This window comes from Exserohilum turcica (assembly GCF_000359705.1).
Source record: "Exserohilum turcica Et28A unplaced genomic scaffold SETTUscaffold_1, whole genome shotgun sequence".
Classification (NCBI taxonomy): domain Eukaryota; kingdom Fungi; phylum Ascomycota; class Dothideomycetes; order Pleosporales; family Pleosporaceae; genus Exserohilum; species Exserohilum turcicum.
Window position 1 is genome coordinate 1,481,176 of NW_007359914.1, and position 15,524 is coordinate 1,496,699.

At 48.9% G+C, this 15,524-nt stretch overlaps 6 protein-coding genes across 6 annotated transcripts; 3 read left to right on the forward strand and 3 right to left on the reverse strand.

Annotated features, from left to right (window-relative positions):
• Positions 1-4,122: 4,122 nt before the first annotated feature.
• SETTUDRAFT_30117 (uncharacterized protein) lies at positions 4,123-4,539 on the forward strand (the record flags this gene model as incomplete). Its single annotated transcript, XM_008022002.1, has 2 exons — positions 4,123-4,188; positions 4,240-4,539. 2 exons carry the CDS (start codon positions 4,123-4,125, stop codon positions 4,537-4,539), a joined length of 366 nt encoding a protein of 121 aa, XP_008020193.1.
• A 734-nt stretch (positions 4,540-5,273) lies between these two features.
• Positions 5,274-6,302, reverse strand: SETTUDRAFT_162266 (uncharacterized protein). The gene is made up of 3 exons (XM_008022546.1): positions 6,155-6,302; positions 5,965-6,081; positions 5,274-5,910 (listed from the first exon to the last, which is right to left on the reverse strand). The coding sequence occupies exons 1-3, from the start codon at positions 6,237-6,239 to the stop codon at positions 5,468-5,470; spliced, it is 645 nt and encodes a 214-aa protein (XP_008020737.1). The 5' UTR covers positions 6,240-6,302; the 3' UTR covers positions 5,274-5,467.
• Positions 6,303-6,591: 289 nt separating this feature from the next.
• On the forward strand, positions 6,592-8,912 carry SETTUDRAFT_162268 (uncharacterized protein). The gene is made up of 2 exons (XM_008022547.1): positions 6,592-6,891; positions 6,950-8,912. Exons 1-2 carry the CDS (start codon positions 6,725-6,727, stop codon positions 8,781-8,783), a joined length of 2,001 nt encoding a protein of 666 aa, XP_008020738.1. The 5' UTR covers positions 6,592-6,724; the 3' UTR covers positions 8,784-8,912.
• A 621-nt stretch (positions 8,913-9,533) lies between these two features.
• SETTUDRAFT_18269 (uncharacterized protein) lies at positions 9,534-10,547 on the forward strand (the record flags this gene model as incomplete). The annotated part of the gene is made up of 1 exon (XM_008021875.1): positions 9,534-10,547. One exon carries the CDS (start codon positions 9,534-9,536, stop codon positions 10,545-10,547), a length of 1,014 nt encoding a protein of 337 aa, XP_008020066.1.
• A 409-nt stretch (positions 10,548-10,956) lies between these two features.
• SETTUDRAFT_30121 (uncharacterized protein) lies at positions 10,957-13,065 on the reverse strand (the record flags this gene model as incomplete). The annotated part of the gene is made up of 1 exon (XM_008022003.1): positions 10,957-13,065. The coding sequence occupies one exon, from the start codon at positions 13,063-13,065 to the stop codon at positions 10,957-10,959; it is 2,109 nt and encodes a 702-aa protein (XP_008020194.1).
• A 396-nt stretch (positions 13,066-13,461) lies between these two features.
• Positions 13,462-14,340, reverse strand: SETTUDRAFT_18271 (uncharacterized protein; the record flags this gene model as incomplete). Its single annotated transcript, XM_008021876.1, has 1 exon — positions 13,462-14,340. One exon carries the CDS (start codon positions 14,338-14,340, stop codon positions 13,462-13,464), a length of 879 nt encoding a protein of 292 aa, XP_008020067.1.
• Positions 14,341-15,524: the final 1,184 nt, after the last annotated feature.

Consider the following 15,524-nt stretch of genomic DNA (forward strand, 5'->3'; position numbering starts at 1 on the left):
CTTTGAGTTAGGCTAGCAATCGCGTCGAGCAGGTATACCAGCGCGTCGGCGGCGGATTGTTCGTTCAGACACGTTGTAGACAGCAGCAGCGCGACGATTACTTTGTGTTTGATGGAGATTAATAGAAGAAATAGCAAGCTAAATATCTGCTTCATTTAAAGCTAATTGAGTAGCGCTACGTTGAGCCATTGTTCGTTGAGATAGGAGAGGTGCGCAGGTTTGGTGGGGTGCGGCGCTCGCTTACCTGCGGCGCTCGCTTGCCACATACGTTACACGCTATTCCATGTTAGTGTATGTCTTACAGTTTTTCATAATAGCGCTTAGCTAAAAAAACAATTAAAAAACAAACTCAGAAACGTATTAACCGAATAGACTCTGATGGTCTGATGTATATCTTTGAACTAAGATGGATAGCGGGTGTAGCACGCAGAATAAACCCCAAGATCCCACCCCTTCCTCTTCCACCTAGATTATCAAACTTGGTACCTAGTCTGCCATTTGGTGTTAATGAAAAAAAAAGGAAGGGCCTACTAATCGGCAAGCCGGACACATTACACCGAAGTTCTGGTTGACTAAGCGCTACTCCAGATGAATATATGGCGTAAATGTCGTGAATATGCTTACATTTTCCTATGCTGATAATTCGCGCATACAGTACATAACCAAAAGTGTTCTTGGCAACAAAGGTGGCTGCGAAAAGTTCTTACTCATCGGCCCGATGGGTTTAGAATGAAGACAAGCAACCTCCTACTCAATCATGAACTGGAAAACTCTCTTTCTCTTCCAGATAACTCGAGATGAGGGATCAGACAATGCGTTAAAAGAAAGTATAAAATAAGTAGATATCCACTACATTTCAGACTGGATGGTTTAACCATGAGCAACGCCTCAGTGGCGTTAGTGTCATTGCTCTACCTATTGAGGTATATATAGCACCTTGGCGGCAGGCCTGTACTTAGCCCAGAGACGCTAGTCAATGCCATGATCATGACTGTATTATGTTAGTCTCGACCACATGTTCCTGCCTTTTTCTTGGGTTGTGCGTTGTGCTATGACAGACACCTCGATCAGCAAGAAGATTGAGCAAACATCTCCGTATCTTACATCTCATCAGACTTACATAATGACCAGCCTTACTTTTGTAAAACTCAAGCGTGTATAGTTATATACCCCTACAACTTATTATAGGATGCGCTGTAAAAGTCCACTGGTTCTCTATTTTTGTACCTCATCACATAACCCTGCCTGTAATCCTGGAAGCATATTCTCGATTGGAATTAGTTAAATCTGACTCTTATTTTCCTCTGGACATTGCCCAGCTATGGTCTTCCTGGCGAGACCTGCAACCCCATCACTGATCGTGTTTACTTCTATGAGCCTCCATCGGGCCGATGCTAAAGAGAAACATCCTTCACTTTCGATATGAACATCGACGACGTAAAACGAGATCCCCTACATCAGAAGCCTGAGAAACACTCACATTCCTGTTGCCCTCACTCTTGATGGCGGTGTTCAATTTACCATGGGCGCCCACCAAGATATGCCGGACAGGGTGATCGTCTGGTTCCAGGCTATTGTCGAGGGCACACTGCGAGTTTTCTACGCTACACCAAGGTAACCCAATGATGTTGATACCCCGCTTGTTGATGTTTTCTATACCACCGAAGCAATAAGAGCTATGATTGCTCGGTTACAATGGTCAGAACAACAGCTAAAGCTGCACCCCTTTCCAGCTCCATTACGGGCTGTAGGAATGTTTATAAAGTATCTCAAAGAGGGAGTTCCTAAGGTAGATATATGAGGCCATTTATGTAAGTCAAGAGAAGATTCAAGGGATGTAATTCAGTTTAGGACTTGAGCTATCTTACACATCTCCATGCTTTCTCACCAACTCTACTAACAAATCATAATCATTCAATCTTACAGATAAAATTCCTTGTATTCTAATATATTTAAACCTTGATACTTTAACACCCTAGTGACTTGATGTCTCAAGACTTCTCAAGCAACTATAACAACATCAGCTGCGCTATTACACTATCACACGATAAAATTAAATCCATAGAAATAATGCAACAGGTGTACCATCATGCTATGTGGGTGACGGTATACTAAACAGTCTAGTAATAAGCAAAACAAATTTCTATCAAGCTTTTATAGCGTTTCGTAGAGTCTACATATATAATCCATCACCTAACAATGAACATAAGCGGCCATGCTACACTACACCTAGCATGCTCCTGTAGAGCGAAGGCTCCAGCCATCAGGCAGATTCTGACCAAAAGAAACGCCCAAGCCACAGCTGGTGCTAGCAGCGATATTAAGGGTAGGGCCGGTGGTGTGAACGTTGGCCGAACCTCCCTTGGGAATGCAGCCAGATCCAGCAACAGACTGGCCTTCGTTGAGAATTTGCACGCCGCAGCCTCCGTTCAAAACAGCAGACACAGAGGTGGCTGAGAGGAGAAGGGTGGCGAGGAGTGACTTGAAGATGGGAGCCATTTTCTAAGAATACGTTAATAGCAGCGTTGGGAAATTGGACATTATTATCGTCCTACGTTTGATTGTGCTGTTTTAAGAGGCAGAGAGTCTGTTCGTTGAGTTAGATTTTGTATAGGATAATAGTTACAGTTATTAGAGACGCTTACCTAAAGCGTGGATGTTTCGAATGTAGATGTGTATGGAATGATTTGATAATGAATAAAAAAAAAGACTAGTGGAAGAGAGGGTAGGCAGTTTATATATTCGGAGAGAAACTAGTACTAAGATCAAGGTAAACCGAAGTAAGTCTAGAACAAGTAAATCTTCTCTCGCAATTAAAGTTCGTCGGTGAACCACATGACTTATCTCGACATACAGCTTTGGCTTCTTTCAAAGCAGCAGCTGTAGCGATAGTAAGTGGACTTGCAGCGATAACTACAGTAAAAAAAAAATAGGGGTAGGATTCAGCAGCCACTGTATTTGTACTAGTAAGCGGAGTCTGCGGCGGTAATAGGCTACCAAAGTAGACTAGCGTGAGGGGATTAGGTAATGATCTCGTGTTAAGAGAACGTTACATAGATTAGACCGTAATTCAACCAATGGGCACTACCGTCTGGTTTCCCTTCGATGCGGTGTATACTGCACTATACCCAAGTCGACTGTAATCTGCCTCTTAAGTGTGGTACGGGGTTAGGTGAAGCTGCAATAACAACTGTATAGCGTCGTTATAGGATAAGTTCTAGAAAGAATCGTTCTCGCACAGGCTAAAATCTCATATTAGAATAAGCACAGGGGTAGGATTATAGTCTTGTTCATACCGCGATCGTGTTCGATAGCAAAGCAGTCCTTCGTATAGGGACAAGGCAGTGATTCTCTTGGGCCGATACAGGTCCGATATGGGCTTCTGACCGCTAGTTCTTGGGCATGTTCTCGTCAGCAATTACCTTGCTAGCACAGGGCTATGGTGCTTCACTTGTGCCCATGCACTAATCCGCAGCGTCTTTGCGTCTTTGAGAACATCGTGTTTAGTCAAAATGTGAGATGTAGAAGTGGTTGGTGTTCACAGCATGAGGTAATGAAGCTGTGAAATTAGGACCTACAATTGCGTCAATGATATTATTCCATACTATTGTTTCCTACAGTTAAGATTAGTCGTATATAAAAGTATCATGCCTAGGTATGTCTTAATGTCCTAAACAAGAGACCGAAAAGAGAAGGCCGAGTGCGCGACAAGTACGAAGGAGGTGATATTTTCCGTGTCCGTACGTACTCTGTACGTGTGAAGATTGTTATTAACACTAACTATCGCAACCGGGTATCAAATCATCAAATTTATAGTTCAAAAGTGTAATCTTGGATTCGGTAGCCTAGTAGTTTTTTAAAAAAAATAGAAAGCTTACTTTTATTGTGTTGCGGTGTCGTTATTTACTAAAGCAGCTCGACTAGGTGGTAGGACACAGAAAATACGAGCTCCTTTGTACCGTCTAGAGCAACAGGCCAGTGCATTGATAGTAAGAAATACGTGCACTATCTCCGCGGTTTAGCCGTGCCCCTACATAACATGTTAATTACATGATCCTTTCTAACTTTAGCTTTCGATTTACGCTCACTGTCTACCTATTTCCAACAATCGCATCCATCAAAATGCAGCTTAGCGTTATTGCCGCCTTGATCCCTTTGGTGTCCCTGGTGACTGCCGTAGGCAACTGGGTACGCTGAAATACAGATTTACTATTCGTAAAAATTTCTTAACAAACACAGAACTGCTACAACAAGGATAGTGATAAAGCAAAGGCGTTCTCACAGTTTGAAGACTGGTATCCTAATGGAGCATGCGTCAATGATGCTGGAGTGGGATTGCCAGCGCAGATGTGCACTTCTGTAAGACGGGGAGTGCTGGAAACAAAGTGGATGGATACTGATGCTGCACGTCTAGGACCATCCTTGCATCACGAACCTCAATGGTACCACGGCAATTATGCTGAGCTCAAAGCCAAATTTGCTAATCGGTTTCTAGGGTGTTATCCGTTCTCAGATGGTCGCACGGCGAACTGTTCTTGATTAACGACCGGGGTTCTTTTATGAGAGCCCACGAGTATTGTGTAGCGAAGCGAAATGATGGTACCAACAAAGCTGACTTGGCTTGAATATTGAAGAAGTGTGATGAAGGTGTGTTGTGTCTAGCTAGTTCGGAGTAACTATATACTCTATGGAGCTAGTACTGTTTTAGTAAGAGCCCCTAAGCACCCGATGTGCCTTTCCTATATATACAGACTGCATTTTCTCCTTTGAGGCGATTAGTAGGGTTGGTAAAGAAGATGATATATATAGCAAATATGAGATAAATGGTGCGCTGCCCGCATCTATTCTCGATATCTATGCAATGTAGCTTGTTATGTCGATACGCGTGGTACCTGTATTCGCATCCTACTCATGCACCACTATGATGATGCTTGGCAGAATAGGGTTATTACGTCACCAAGAGAAGCGACACTTGTACCAACCATACCATGTTGGGCACAGCAGCCTTGCAGCTTGACAAGGTATTCCGTTTGCACCATGGTTTTTTCATGGCTCCAACGTGGCACCACTGGTTACAGCAAGCTTCTGCTAGAAAAGGTGAAGATTGAAGTCAGTCATGTATGGCCCTTGGCATCTGATGTGAGATTATTTGTTGGGGGTTGCTATTTTTGCACATGTATGATGGATGGAGATTGTTTATTTTTGCTGCGTTGTTGTCGGATCACTAGCGTGGTTCATGGTGATTGGGCCGGATGGATATGCAAGTTGGAGTGGGAGTAGAGAGATTTGATGTGTTTGTATAGCGAACTACTCACGTGCCATTCTTGCTCTGATTGGTCAACGGTGAACAGAGTATCAGCCAGTGCAAACAACAGATGACGATGCACAAGCCGAGCGATAAAGACTTTTACGACGAAGATGCGGTTCATAATGTCACAGTATTTCTTTTTACAACGGCTCAAGCGTGTCATGTCCGGCGTTTTGCGGGGGCTGGGGTCCACCCTTGTGGCTGCCAGTCTTGACTCTGCGACGGCTGGTTCCAGGGCGAGTCTTTGGGCTCCTTTTTGGGCTCCTTTTTGGGCTTCTTTTTCACGCTCGTGGGTGCTGGCGCGCCACTTGGCTGGTTGTGAGCGGTTGGGCGCGCTGGCTCCGCTGGCTCCGCTGCGGCCCTGTTGCGGATGTCGTGGTTGACGTTCATGGGCATGATGGCGCTCTCAGCGCCTACCGACTGCAGCGGCTGCACAGGCTGCTGCTTGTCGGGCGCATCCAGGGCCGACGGCTTCGCAGCCCATTTGGCATCGGCCTGGGCAGCCAGCAGCTTGATGCGCTCTTGTCGCACGAGATCCTGCTGCTGCTCGGCGAGCGTGGGCGGGTCGAAGCGAGTGTGTCGCAGCCATTGCAGCCATGCAGCTGACTCTGTCAGCGCAAGTCCGGGGGCGAGTCATCGAGGTCGAGGGCACAAACGCGATACTTTGACATCGCCATAGTGGGTGCGGCGGCTGTACTTTGCAATCCTGCGGTTGCGCAGGGCATGCAGAGCGTCCTTGAACTCCCAAAACGTGTTGCCGTGGAGATCGAAGCCTGTGATGAGCTGTCAGGGCAAAGAAGCAAGGATACGCCCGAGGTGGCTGTCATGGCAGACGTGCACACTCACCGACGAGCCACTGCTTGCGCCATGGAAAGCGCTGCATCTTCCACTGGTACCATGCGCGCTTGATGAGGCCGGGGGCGCCCGCCATGGTGTGGAGAGCGTGCGGCCCGCGGGAGCGATGGAGGGGATGGTGTTGCGGGCGTTGTTGTTGCTGTGGTTGTCGTCGTCGTCGTCGTCGTCGGCGAGGAGGTCACGGGGTATTTTTTTGGCGGGCAGAATGGGGCGGCGGTGACGTTGAGACGCGGTGGCTGGTGCGTCAGTGTCAGTGCAGGTGCAGGCGCAGGCATCCGACCCGCCCCCACCACCAACAACACACACTCTTCTCCACATGCCCTCGCGCACCCACTCACAACACACATACACATACACATGCCCGCGCCCCCGTCCGCCCATCGCCCACAAAAACCCCCCATCCGCTCCCAAACACCAGGCGCGCCAGCGCGAATTGTCGTCTAGATAGCTGCGTACAGTATCGTATCCTGCCTGCCAACCCCGCCCCCTGCCAACTCTACTGCCGCCAGCCCTGCGTGCCCAACCAACACCACCGCCGTGACTCGGCCCCAACTGCCCCCCATGGCCTCTGTGACCTCGCTGGACCAGGACATGCGCAAGCTGCGCATGGACAGATACACGCCCAAGGCCGCCAACGAAGTGCGCATCTGGATAGAAGATACGCTGGGCGAGCGGCTGCCTGCCGGCGACCTGCTCGATGCCCTCAAGGATGGGACCGTATTATGCAGGTGAGCGGGCGCCACCAAAGCAACCGCCTCGCCGGGTCTGAGTAGCTGACATCAACAGGCTCGTCAACATGGCCATCCCCAGCCCTGTCAAGTTCAAGAAGTCGTCCATGCCCTTTATCCAGATGGAGAACATCTCGCACTTCCTCCGCGCCTGCGAACAGCCCCCGCTCAGCATGCCCGCCCACGACCGCTTCCTGACCGTCGACCTGTACGAAGCCAAGGACCCTGCCCAGGTCCTCCAGTGCCTCAGCGCCTTCAGCCGCGTAGCCAACGCCCACAACCCTGACAAGTTTCCCACCGCCATAGGCCCCAAGCGCGCAGCACCAGGTGCCCTGAGCCCCTCCTCGACGGGAGGCGGCGTCCCCAAGAGCCCTTCGCTAGCATCGCCTGGATACACGCGAAGCAGAGGGCCAAGCACCGCCAGCAGCACCAGCGGCTCCAGCACCTTCAACCCGCTCGCCCGTCCGTCTGCCGAAAGGGCGCTAGTCGCCACGCGCACGGGAGGCTCGGATACCTCGCACACATCCAGCGGCCATCCCCGGTCACCGCCCGGCGGAGTCAGCAGCTGGAGCAAGAAGGGCGACGAGGGCAGCACGTCGCCAGCATGGAACATCCATCAATATGGCTACATGGGTGGCGCCAGCCAAGGTAATCAGGGCATCGCATTCGGTGCCCGTCGACAGATCACGAGCGCAGGTCCGCACGTGCCCAACACTGCAGAGAAGGAGCGCTTGCGACGGGAAAAGGCCGCCGAAGAAGAGCGACTGCGCCTGCAAGCCGAAGAGGCCGAGAATAAGCGCCGCATCGAACGCGAGGCAGAGGAAGAGCGTATCCGCATTGACGAGGAGCAGAAGTGGGAAGAGGAAACGCGCAAGCAGCAAGAAGCCAAGCAAGCCCGCCTCGACCAGCAGAAGCGCGAGTGGGAAGAGCAGGAGCGCCAATGGAAAGAGGAAGAGGAGCAGCGCCAGCGTGAGGAGCGCGAGGCCATGGCAAAGATTGAGGCTGAAACACGACGGAAGCGTGCCGGCAGCGAGGCTAAGCTCAAGGGACAGTACCTAAGCCAGTACCAGGCTGAACAAGCCAGCAAGCCACGCAGTCGCCGCGGAAGCAACGAGGAGCAGAGTGCTGAGCGCGAACGTATACGCGAGCTTGAGCGTCAGCTTGAGGAGGCCAAAGAACGCGAGCGACAGTACCAGGCCGAGCGCGAGGGTCGTGTGCTGGACAAGAAGGCGCGTGCTCGTTCCAAGAGCCGTGTACGCGACCGTTCTCGAAGCCGTCCCCGGCCACAGCCCCCACCACGGGCGCCCTCGCCTCAGGAAAGTAATGCTTCGTGGGCGCATGCGGATGATCGAGAGTACCTTCGCAAGCAATTGGATCAAACACAGAGACAGCCCACACGACCCCTGCCGGAACCTACAGCCCCATCTCTTCCAGCCCGCCCGCTGCCTGAACCGACGTCGCCACGGCCCCTTCCTGATCCATCGGCATACGCCAAGCAAAGCCGAACTGAACGCTACCTGGCTTCCAACCCACCACCAACCGCTCCCAAGCCTCAGAACCATATTCCACCGGAGCTTACTTCCACGTCAGAGCAACGGGGCGAGGACGCCCGCCGAGCCGCTGCTCAAACGAAAACCAAGGCCCTCGGCTGGGCCTCCAAGTCCCTTCTTGAGCGCGAAATGGAGCGCGAGCGCGAGCGCCAGAAAGAATGGGAAGAGTCCCAACGTGCGTTGCAAGAAGCTGCCAAGGACCCCAATGCTGGTACTGGCTTGGGACAGAGCTGGGATGTCAATCAATACGGATACATGGGTGGAGATAATCAGAATAAGCTGGGAGGTATCGGCGCGAATAAGAGGCAAATTGTTGGACCTAGGCCTTTTGGTCCTCGTTGAAAAGTAAATGGGTGGTAAGCGTGTTTTCATAGAATAATTATATAGTTGTTGCGATTTTGCTTGCTTGCTTATTTGTTTGTTTTGCTATCTATGTGTTTATTTGATTGCTTGTCAGAGTGATGGATGAATGACTGAATGACTGCACGAACGAACGAATGAATGAGCAAATGAGTATTTGAGTATTAGTTTATATAGAGTATCTCATGTTTTCTTCTATCATGAATGTCGAGCTTTTGATACCAAAAGGTGGAGAAGAACCTATAGATGTGTCGAGTCGTCGATCATACGACAAGTTCAGTTAGTCATCTGCCACGGATAAACAGGCCTAGTATAGATGTGGTCAGAAGGTAGAGGATGTTTTTGTATTGGCAATTGTCTACGGACTTTTGCCAGGTCAAATAGAAGTATGACATACGTTTTTATGCTGTGAAATCGGTACTCTAATATAAGGAACTATGATGCAGATCTTCAATGGAAATCATGCAGTGTTGAATCAAGTGTCCTGTAGTATATAGGAGCGCCTACCGGAAGTAAAGTGAAGGTGAAGGTGAGATTGAAGCGGTCAGTATGTGGGCAAACACTCACTCGCCCCAACTCCGCCTTCACCTTTTCTCACGATAAGTCAAACATTTCGCAAACAAAAATTTCCAGCCTTCTCGAGATCATGCAAATTTAGAGCAGCACACAACTTACACCAGTCGTGGACATGGACGAACATCCACCAACTCTCACGCCATCCCAGATATCGACATGCTCCTTTCGAAGCCCACTGGTTCTTTAAAATCAAGTGGATGCGCTACACAGTCAGTCACAGAGAAACGCCAATCGCTTGGGACTTTCGAAGGTAGCTCGATGGAAGGCATCGGAAATGCCGTAGTTGGCGGAGACAACAATGATAACATGGAAATGTCTGAAGCAGTGGAGGATAATGGCCCACCTGCAGAAGCATGCGATACGGATCATGAACACCTCACAACGAAGCAGTCACTTACGGGTTCGGAAAACATGGCCGCACTGGCCCCAACTTCACCTGAATCAGCATCATCTCTAATTGCCATGCACGGAAGCTCACCACGACACTCACCCACATCGTCTCTATCAGCGCTACCCACCCTACAAATCGACATCGCCCCTGACGACAACCGTGAAACGCACACGATAATCCCAATCCAAAACCCGGAAGCCTTCCCTTTGTCCCGTATCCAAGAAATCCAAGCCTCCTTCTACCCATCCGCCGCCATCCTCTCCATGTGGACCCATGTCAACACCGCCAACCAAATCATCCGCGTAACCGCTGACCTTGCAAACGGTCCCGTCGACCACCTCCTCATCCAAATCCCGCATATCATTTCCTCCCTCGGTCTCCGCGAGCCCGCCTTCGACACCATAACGCTCCAGCCGTCCCCCCGCGTAGACGAAACGTACAAGATCCGGATTCTGCCGCATCAAAACCCGAAAGATCCAAATGCTTGGGTAGTGGGAGAATTAGTATCAGCGCGCCATGCATACTTGTACTGGCTTGATGAGCGGCAGTGCTCGGATCCGAAAGGGAGGCCTAGCGCTGCTGAGGCAAGGGCCATTGCGGTGAGGACACGGCGTAGGGCATGGGATGTTATGGGTGAGATTGAGCGGTACTGGGAGATGGAGTCTGGGAGTGGGGGGAAGAAGGTTAGGGAGATGAGGGGCTTGTTGCTGGGTGAGGATCCCGTGTATCCTTCCAGCGGGGAAGGGGGACAGAGAGGGGTGAGGAGTTTGTGGGTGTAGGATGGATGGGAAGTGGTGATGTTTTCTGGTGAGGAGCTTGATGGTGGAGTGTGTAATGCACAAGGACTAAGCGGAAATGATTATTGCAGAAGACGTGGCATGCAGCTTAGTATGAATTATCGTAGCATGGAGAAGAAGAGTATTGAAGCATTTGGGGTTATTGTCGTCGTTCTCATTTCCCGCAGAAGGCGGTGATGGTTTGCTCAACTGAAAAAAAAACATGTGCGTTGAACTGCATAGTCTAGCCAAAGCGCAAAAGACTTTGTATAAATAGAAAAAGGTCGATGAGAGCACTGTGATACTCGCGCCGAAGACTTGATGTTCCCAATTTCCACTAATTACGCCTTTACCTTCGTGATGTGCAATTATATCCTTACTAATCCATCACCATTGCATACGCCCCCCTTGACTAGTTTCCCTCACCAGAAAGCTTCATATACTCATGGTAAAACACATCATTCTCGTAATCCGAATCACTATCCTCTTCATACTCCTCAGCGTCCTCAGCCCCCTCAGAAGACTCTGTCACCCCCACACCATGATAATCTCTCGGGCTCATCGGGATCAAAGGCGCTGCCAAGGCATGAACTTCAAACGCTACTTTGCTGCTCGCCTCTGCGCCCACAGATTCTTGGGTTGCAATATTGCTATTTTCCAAGGGAGATTTCAGATCATCAAACGTCGTAGGCTCGTACGGAACACGCACACCGACTCTGGGCCATGTTGCGGTGCCAACGCCAGACAAGCCGTAGTGATCGTGTGTTCTTTCTTCGTAGATGCTGCGGCCGCTTTCAGGAAGCTCGAAGATTTCGGGTGCAGATATCTCATTGCGAGGACGAACAACTGAACTGTTTTCTGGTGGCACTTGCCAAGATTGCACAAGCCAGCATTCGTCGGGCGCGTGTGTCCACCATGCTCGACATCGCTCTGGCTTATGGGGACATCTTCGTTTCACTGCTTCACTGATAACAGGTAGCTTCTCATCCGGGAAGGTGTCTGGTATGTGGCGGCCCTCCCACTCCTCGGGTTTTTCGATCGGGCTGTGTGGAGGCGAGTCGACGGATGATGCAGGTGAAAGTAACATGTTGACATGCCATTCTCGCCTGCCACAGGTTTCCTCACACCAGTCTGTTGCAATGGGTGCAAGGTTTAGATCATCCTTGTCATCGATAATTTTTCTTCGTCCAGGCGGATCTTCACCTTCGAACTCCCATGCCGGGTATGGGTAGTCGATGCTAGTCAGTGGTTTGGCGGGCGGTGCATTCGGTTTCGCGGCACTTTTACTGGCGCCTTTCTTTTTCGACCCTGCATGGCCACCCTTTTTCTTATTCTTGGCTGAACTTCTTGTCTGGACGGGTGATGCAGCACTAGCAGCTTCTTCAGTGTTGTCGGGGGCGTCGGGAGCATCGGGTTTCTCCGATAGATCTGGGGCGTCCTCTTGGCCATCAGGGTCGTCTTCTGGTGGCCCCTCGATCATCTCGCGTTCTTCGCTGATTGTAAAGTTCTGGTGAGTGACGGATTTTACGGGCCCGAGACAATCGTAGGAGGTGCGCCAGTCGTAAGATGACTCTAATGCCGCAATGAAGATGCCTTCTCTTGTCTGCATTCTTATAAATGGATCCACCGTGACCGTACCACTTGGTGTTTCCTCAGTATGCACAAAAGAAGTCGTGGGTCTAGCATGAGGATCCGTTCGATAGATCTCACGCTCCTGTCTCCTCCTCTCTGCATGCGTTTGATACGGAAACCCTTCTTCAGGAATGTTTGTCTCTTCGATGCGCTTCCAAACTTCAGTTATGGCGTCGGCATCCAATGCGAAATCATCAACGTCAGTTGGCGCGTTCCTGCTTATGACCGAACCAACTGGCCTACGTCGGGCTGGTGGAGTCCACAAATGCAACTCGTTTGGACGAACTGGCGGAAAGCGAGAATCTCCTTTTTTACTCGGAATCGGCTGGCCTCCCCAGTCTGTCTTTCCATTACGATGGTTTACGCTGCCTATTCCAGTCTTGTCGTACATGTTCAGTAGCTGTTCAATGTTCTTGTGCGAAAAGGCCAGGTTGTAAATAGGCGGGCCTCGTTCTCTGCCATGGATGTCGGTGGCAGTCGGCTTTTTCTTCAGGTCACGTGGTCTTTTCCGCCTGTGTATTGGGTTCTGATAGTAGAGGAAATCCTCCAGGTCACGTTGAGCTTCGCAGAATCTCAGTCTTTGGGTATCGCAATGCTTACGCGTCACCTCTTTTCCAGCCCCTTGAAGCCAACTTTTCAGTGCGGCCTGGTCGCCGGCTTTCAACAGTCGAGTGTGCTCTCGTATCAAAGCCGGGAGACTAGCGGCGGCATCCCTTTGTTCCTGTTGTCGTGCTGCCAGTTGGTTCTTCAACTTTTCGAATGTAATGTGGTTGCTTCCTTGGACTAATACTGGGTATTCTTCTCCACGTATCCTTTTTTGTGCTTCGGCTTCGGGAGTAAGCTTCGGAGCTTTCTTTGGAGCTTTCTTTGAAGCTTTCTTTGGTGCCATGTTGAAGTCTGAAGGAGTTTTTTTTTAAATAGATTGCAATATTTAAGACTCTGCAAAACCACCAATGCAGGCGACCGAATTAATGTCTTTATGTGAACAAGTGCGCCTGGTCTCAAGGTTGAAATTGACGATTCCTCACTCGCGATTTCACGGTGGACGCAATTTTGAAGACGAGGATATATAAAAGATGCGATATGCAGAAATAACAAAGAATACTTTGTGAATTATTATCCAAGTCGTGAATGCCTGTAGAACAAAGCCATGATTTTATCGCCGGATCTGGAGTGCAAGCTGCAACCGAGCACAAAAACAAAGACAACTGACACTACCGGAAACTGCATTGAACACACGACTACCCAATCAAAATGCGCAGTAACACTATGATGTATCCGCCTATCAAATACCTTCACGCAAAAACTTCTCCTTCCAGTTGAACTTCTTCGTTGGTTCTGGTTTCCGCTCTTCGTACGGTGTCCCTGCCTGTTCACAAGCCTTCCTCTTCCTCCAACTATCACGCTGCTCCCGTTCAAACCAAGTCAGACGACTATCTGGAATGCTCTCATCAATGGGATCCCATTTCATGGTATAATCATCCACCTTGTGGGTTCCAAGGTGAAGGTTGTGGGGTTCAAGCTCTCCTTCGCTCGCTCCCTTCTGCGGAACGGGAGAAGTCCCACTCATTCCGATTTTGGGAGACCGTCTCTTGACCTTGGGCGATTTTTTGTCGTCTTTGGAAGCCTCGGAACCATCTTTAGGTCTATCGTCAGGTGTTCGGTTGTCGTCATCGGAATTGTCGCTATCTGATGATCCTGGTGACCCGGGATTCGGAGTGGATGTACTTTTGGCGTGCGGCATGGTAGATTTTGTCTGAGACAATCCAGTAGTGTCTTCTTGAGGTTTCTCAATGTCTGGGTCATTGGCTGCTCCATCTTTGCTCTTTTCATCGGAAACTTTTCGCTTTTTTGCTTCCGTTGCCGTATCCTCGTTTCTTTTACGCTTAGTCTCTGGAGCACTAGAAGCTGGTGCTTTGGACGTAGATTTCCCTTCCTTTATCAAACGTATCTCTTGTATTTCATCATGAATCTCTGCAAGTTTGTCCGCATCCAATGGGTGGCCTTCTGGCAGGGTTTCAAGTGTAAGAGGCGCAAATAACGTGTCAAATTTCTCACATAATTGAACCAATTCAGCCTTGCTTAAAGGATTGAAATGTACGAATTTGGCTTTCCAAAATAATTCTCTCAGTTTCTTAACGGTATGTGTGCTATAGTCGGTCATGATGGTTGTCCGTGGGTAGACCCCGGGAATTTCGATTATTGTAATTGCGGTATTCGTGCTTCTTGAAGATTAATTCAAGGATATAGGCTCGGTATAAACTCAGTTCATGTGTTATAAACTGATAAGATATGGCGATAGGTAGACACTAGATGTAGGAGTGGGTATGATATACCACGGCAAAGCACCTACCTTGCACGCCAGAATGTGCATTCCATTTATTGAGATGTGTTATTCAGTTCGCCGATCAAGGCCATTGTGCCCTCTATGCTAGGTGTCTAAGGTTCGATAGATTGACCGGTAAAAACATTGTGGGACAGACAATGAATGTATTTCAAAGAGGGTGCATGCAAGCATGATATATCTACACCGATGAGGTCACTCATATATACACAATGTTAACATATAATTCGATCAGCATGAATTCTTTTGCTTTATCTCCAAAATTGGGCAAAGAAAAAGATAATGAAATGAAAGAACGTATGTTTGCACCTATGCACGGAGTCACTTCTGGTTCAGCTTTGTAGTTGATGAGTAAAGCCCATGGTTTATTCGATGCGATCAGTATTATTTTCGAATGATAACATTTATCTACCAGTATATGTTGGCTTATGAAAGCAGCTACGAGGGGTGTTTTTGAGCTCAAGACTAAGATACAATATGACCAACGAGTTTCTTCAAAATGCAAGTGTTTGTGTGATACGTAGAGAGTCTTCCGCTACCCCTTGAACGTTTGAGAATTTCAATAGATTGATTATATTGTTAGTTGTTGAACTAGCTCATGCAACTTGAGAGGAGTCTACAGGTCTTTCAATACATGTAATTACCCTTAGGAATAGACCTATTATCCTGCTACTAGGACTTACAGTATATGCATACCACAATAGAAGTTTACATCAGTCCTTCTTATAGGTTTATTGAAACATAAGCCAAAGACAAAAGCAGAAGAATTGCAAAAGATAATACACCAATATGTGCTTAGAGAATCAAGATGTTGAATGGCAAGAGTTTTGCCAAGACACTGTCTTAGACAGTCGACTTGCCCTACTCTAATCATTATTCATTAAGCGTATCTAAAAGACATATTATTTGGATACTGCGTAAGATATAGCACGAGAAAAGTGAATAGTGTTTGGAACTAGCCAATCACACAAAGGTAGACTAGGGTCGTTACTCTAACATCCAGA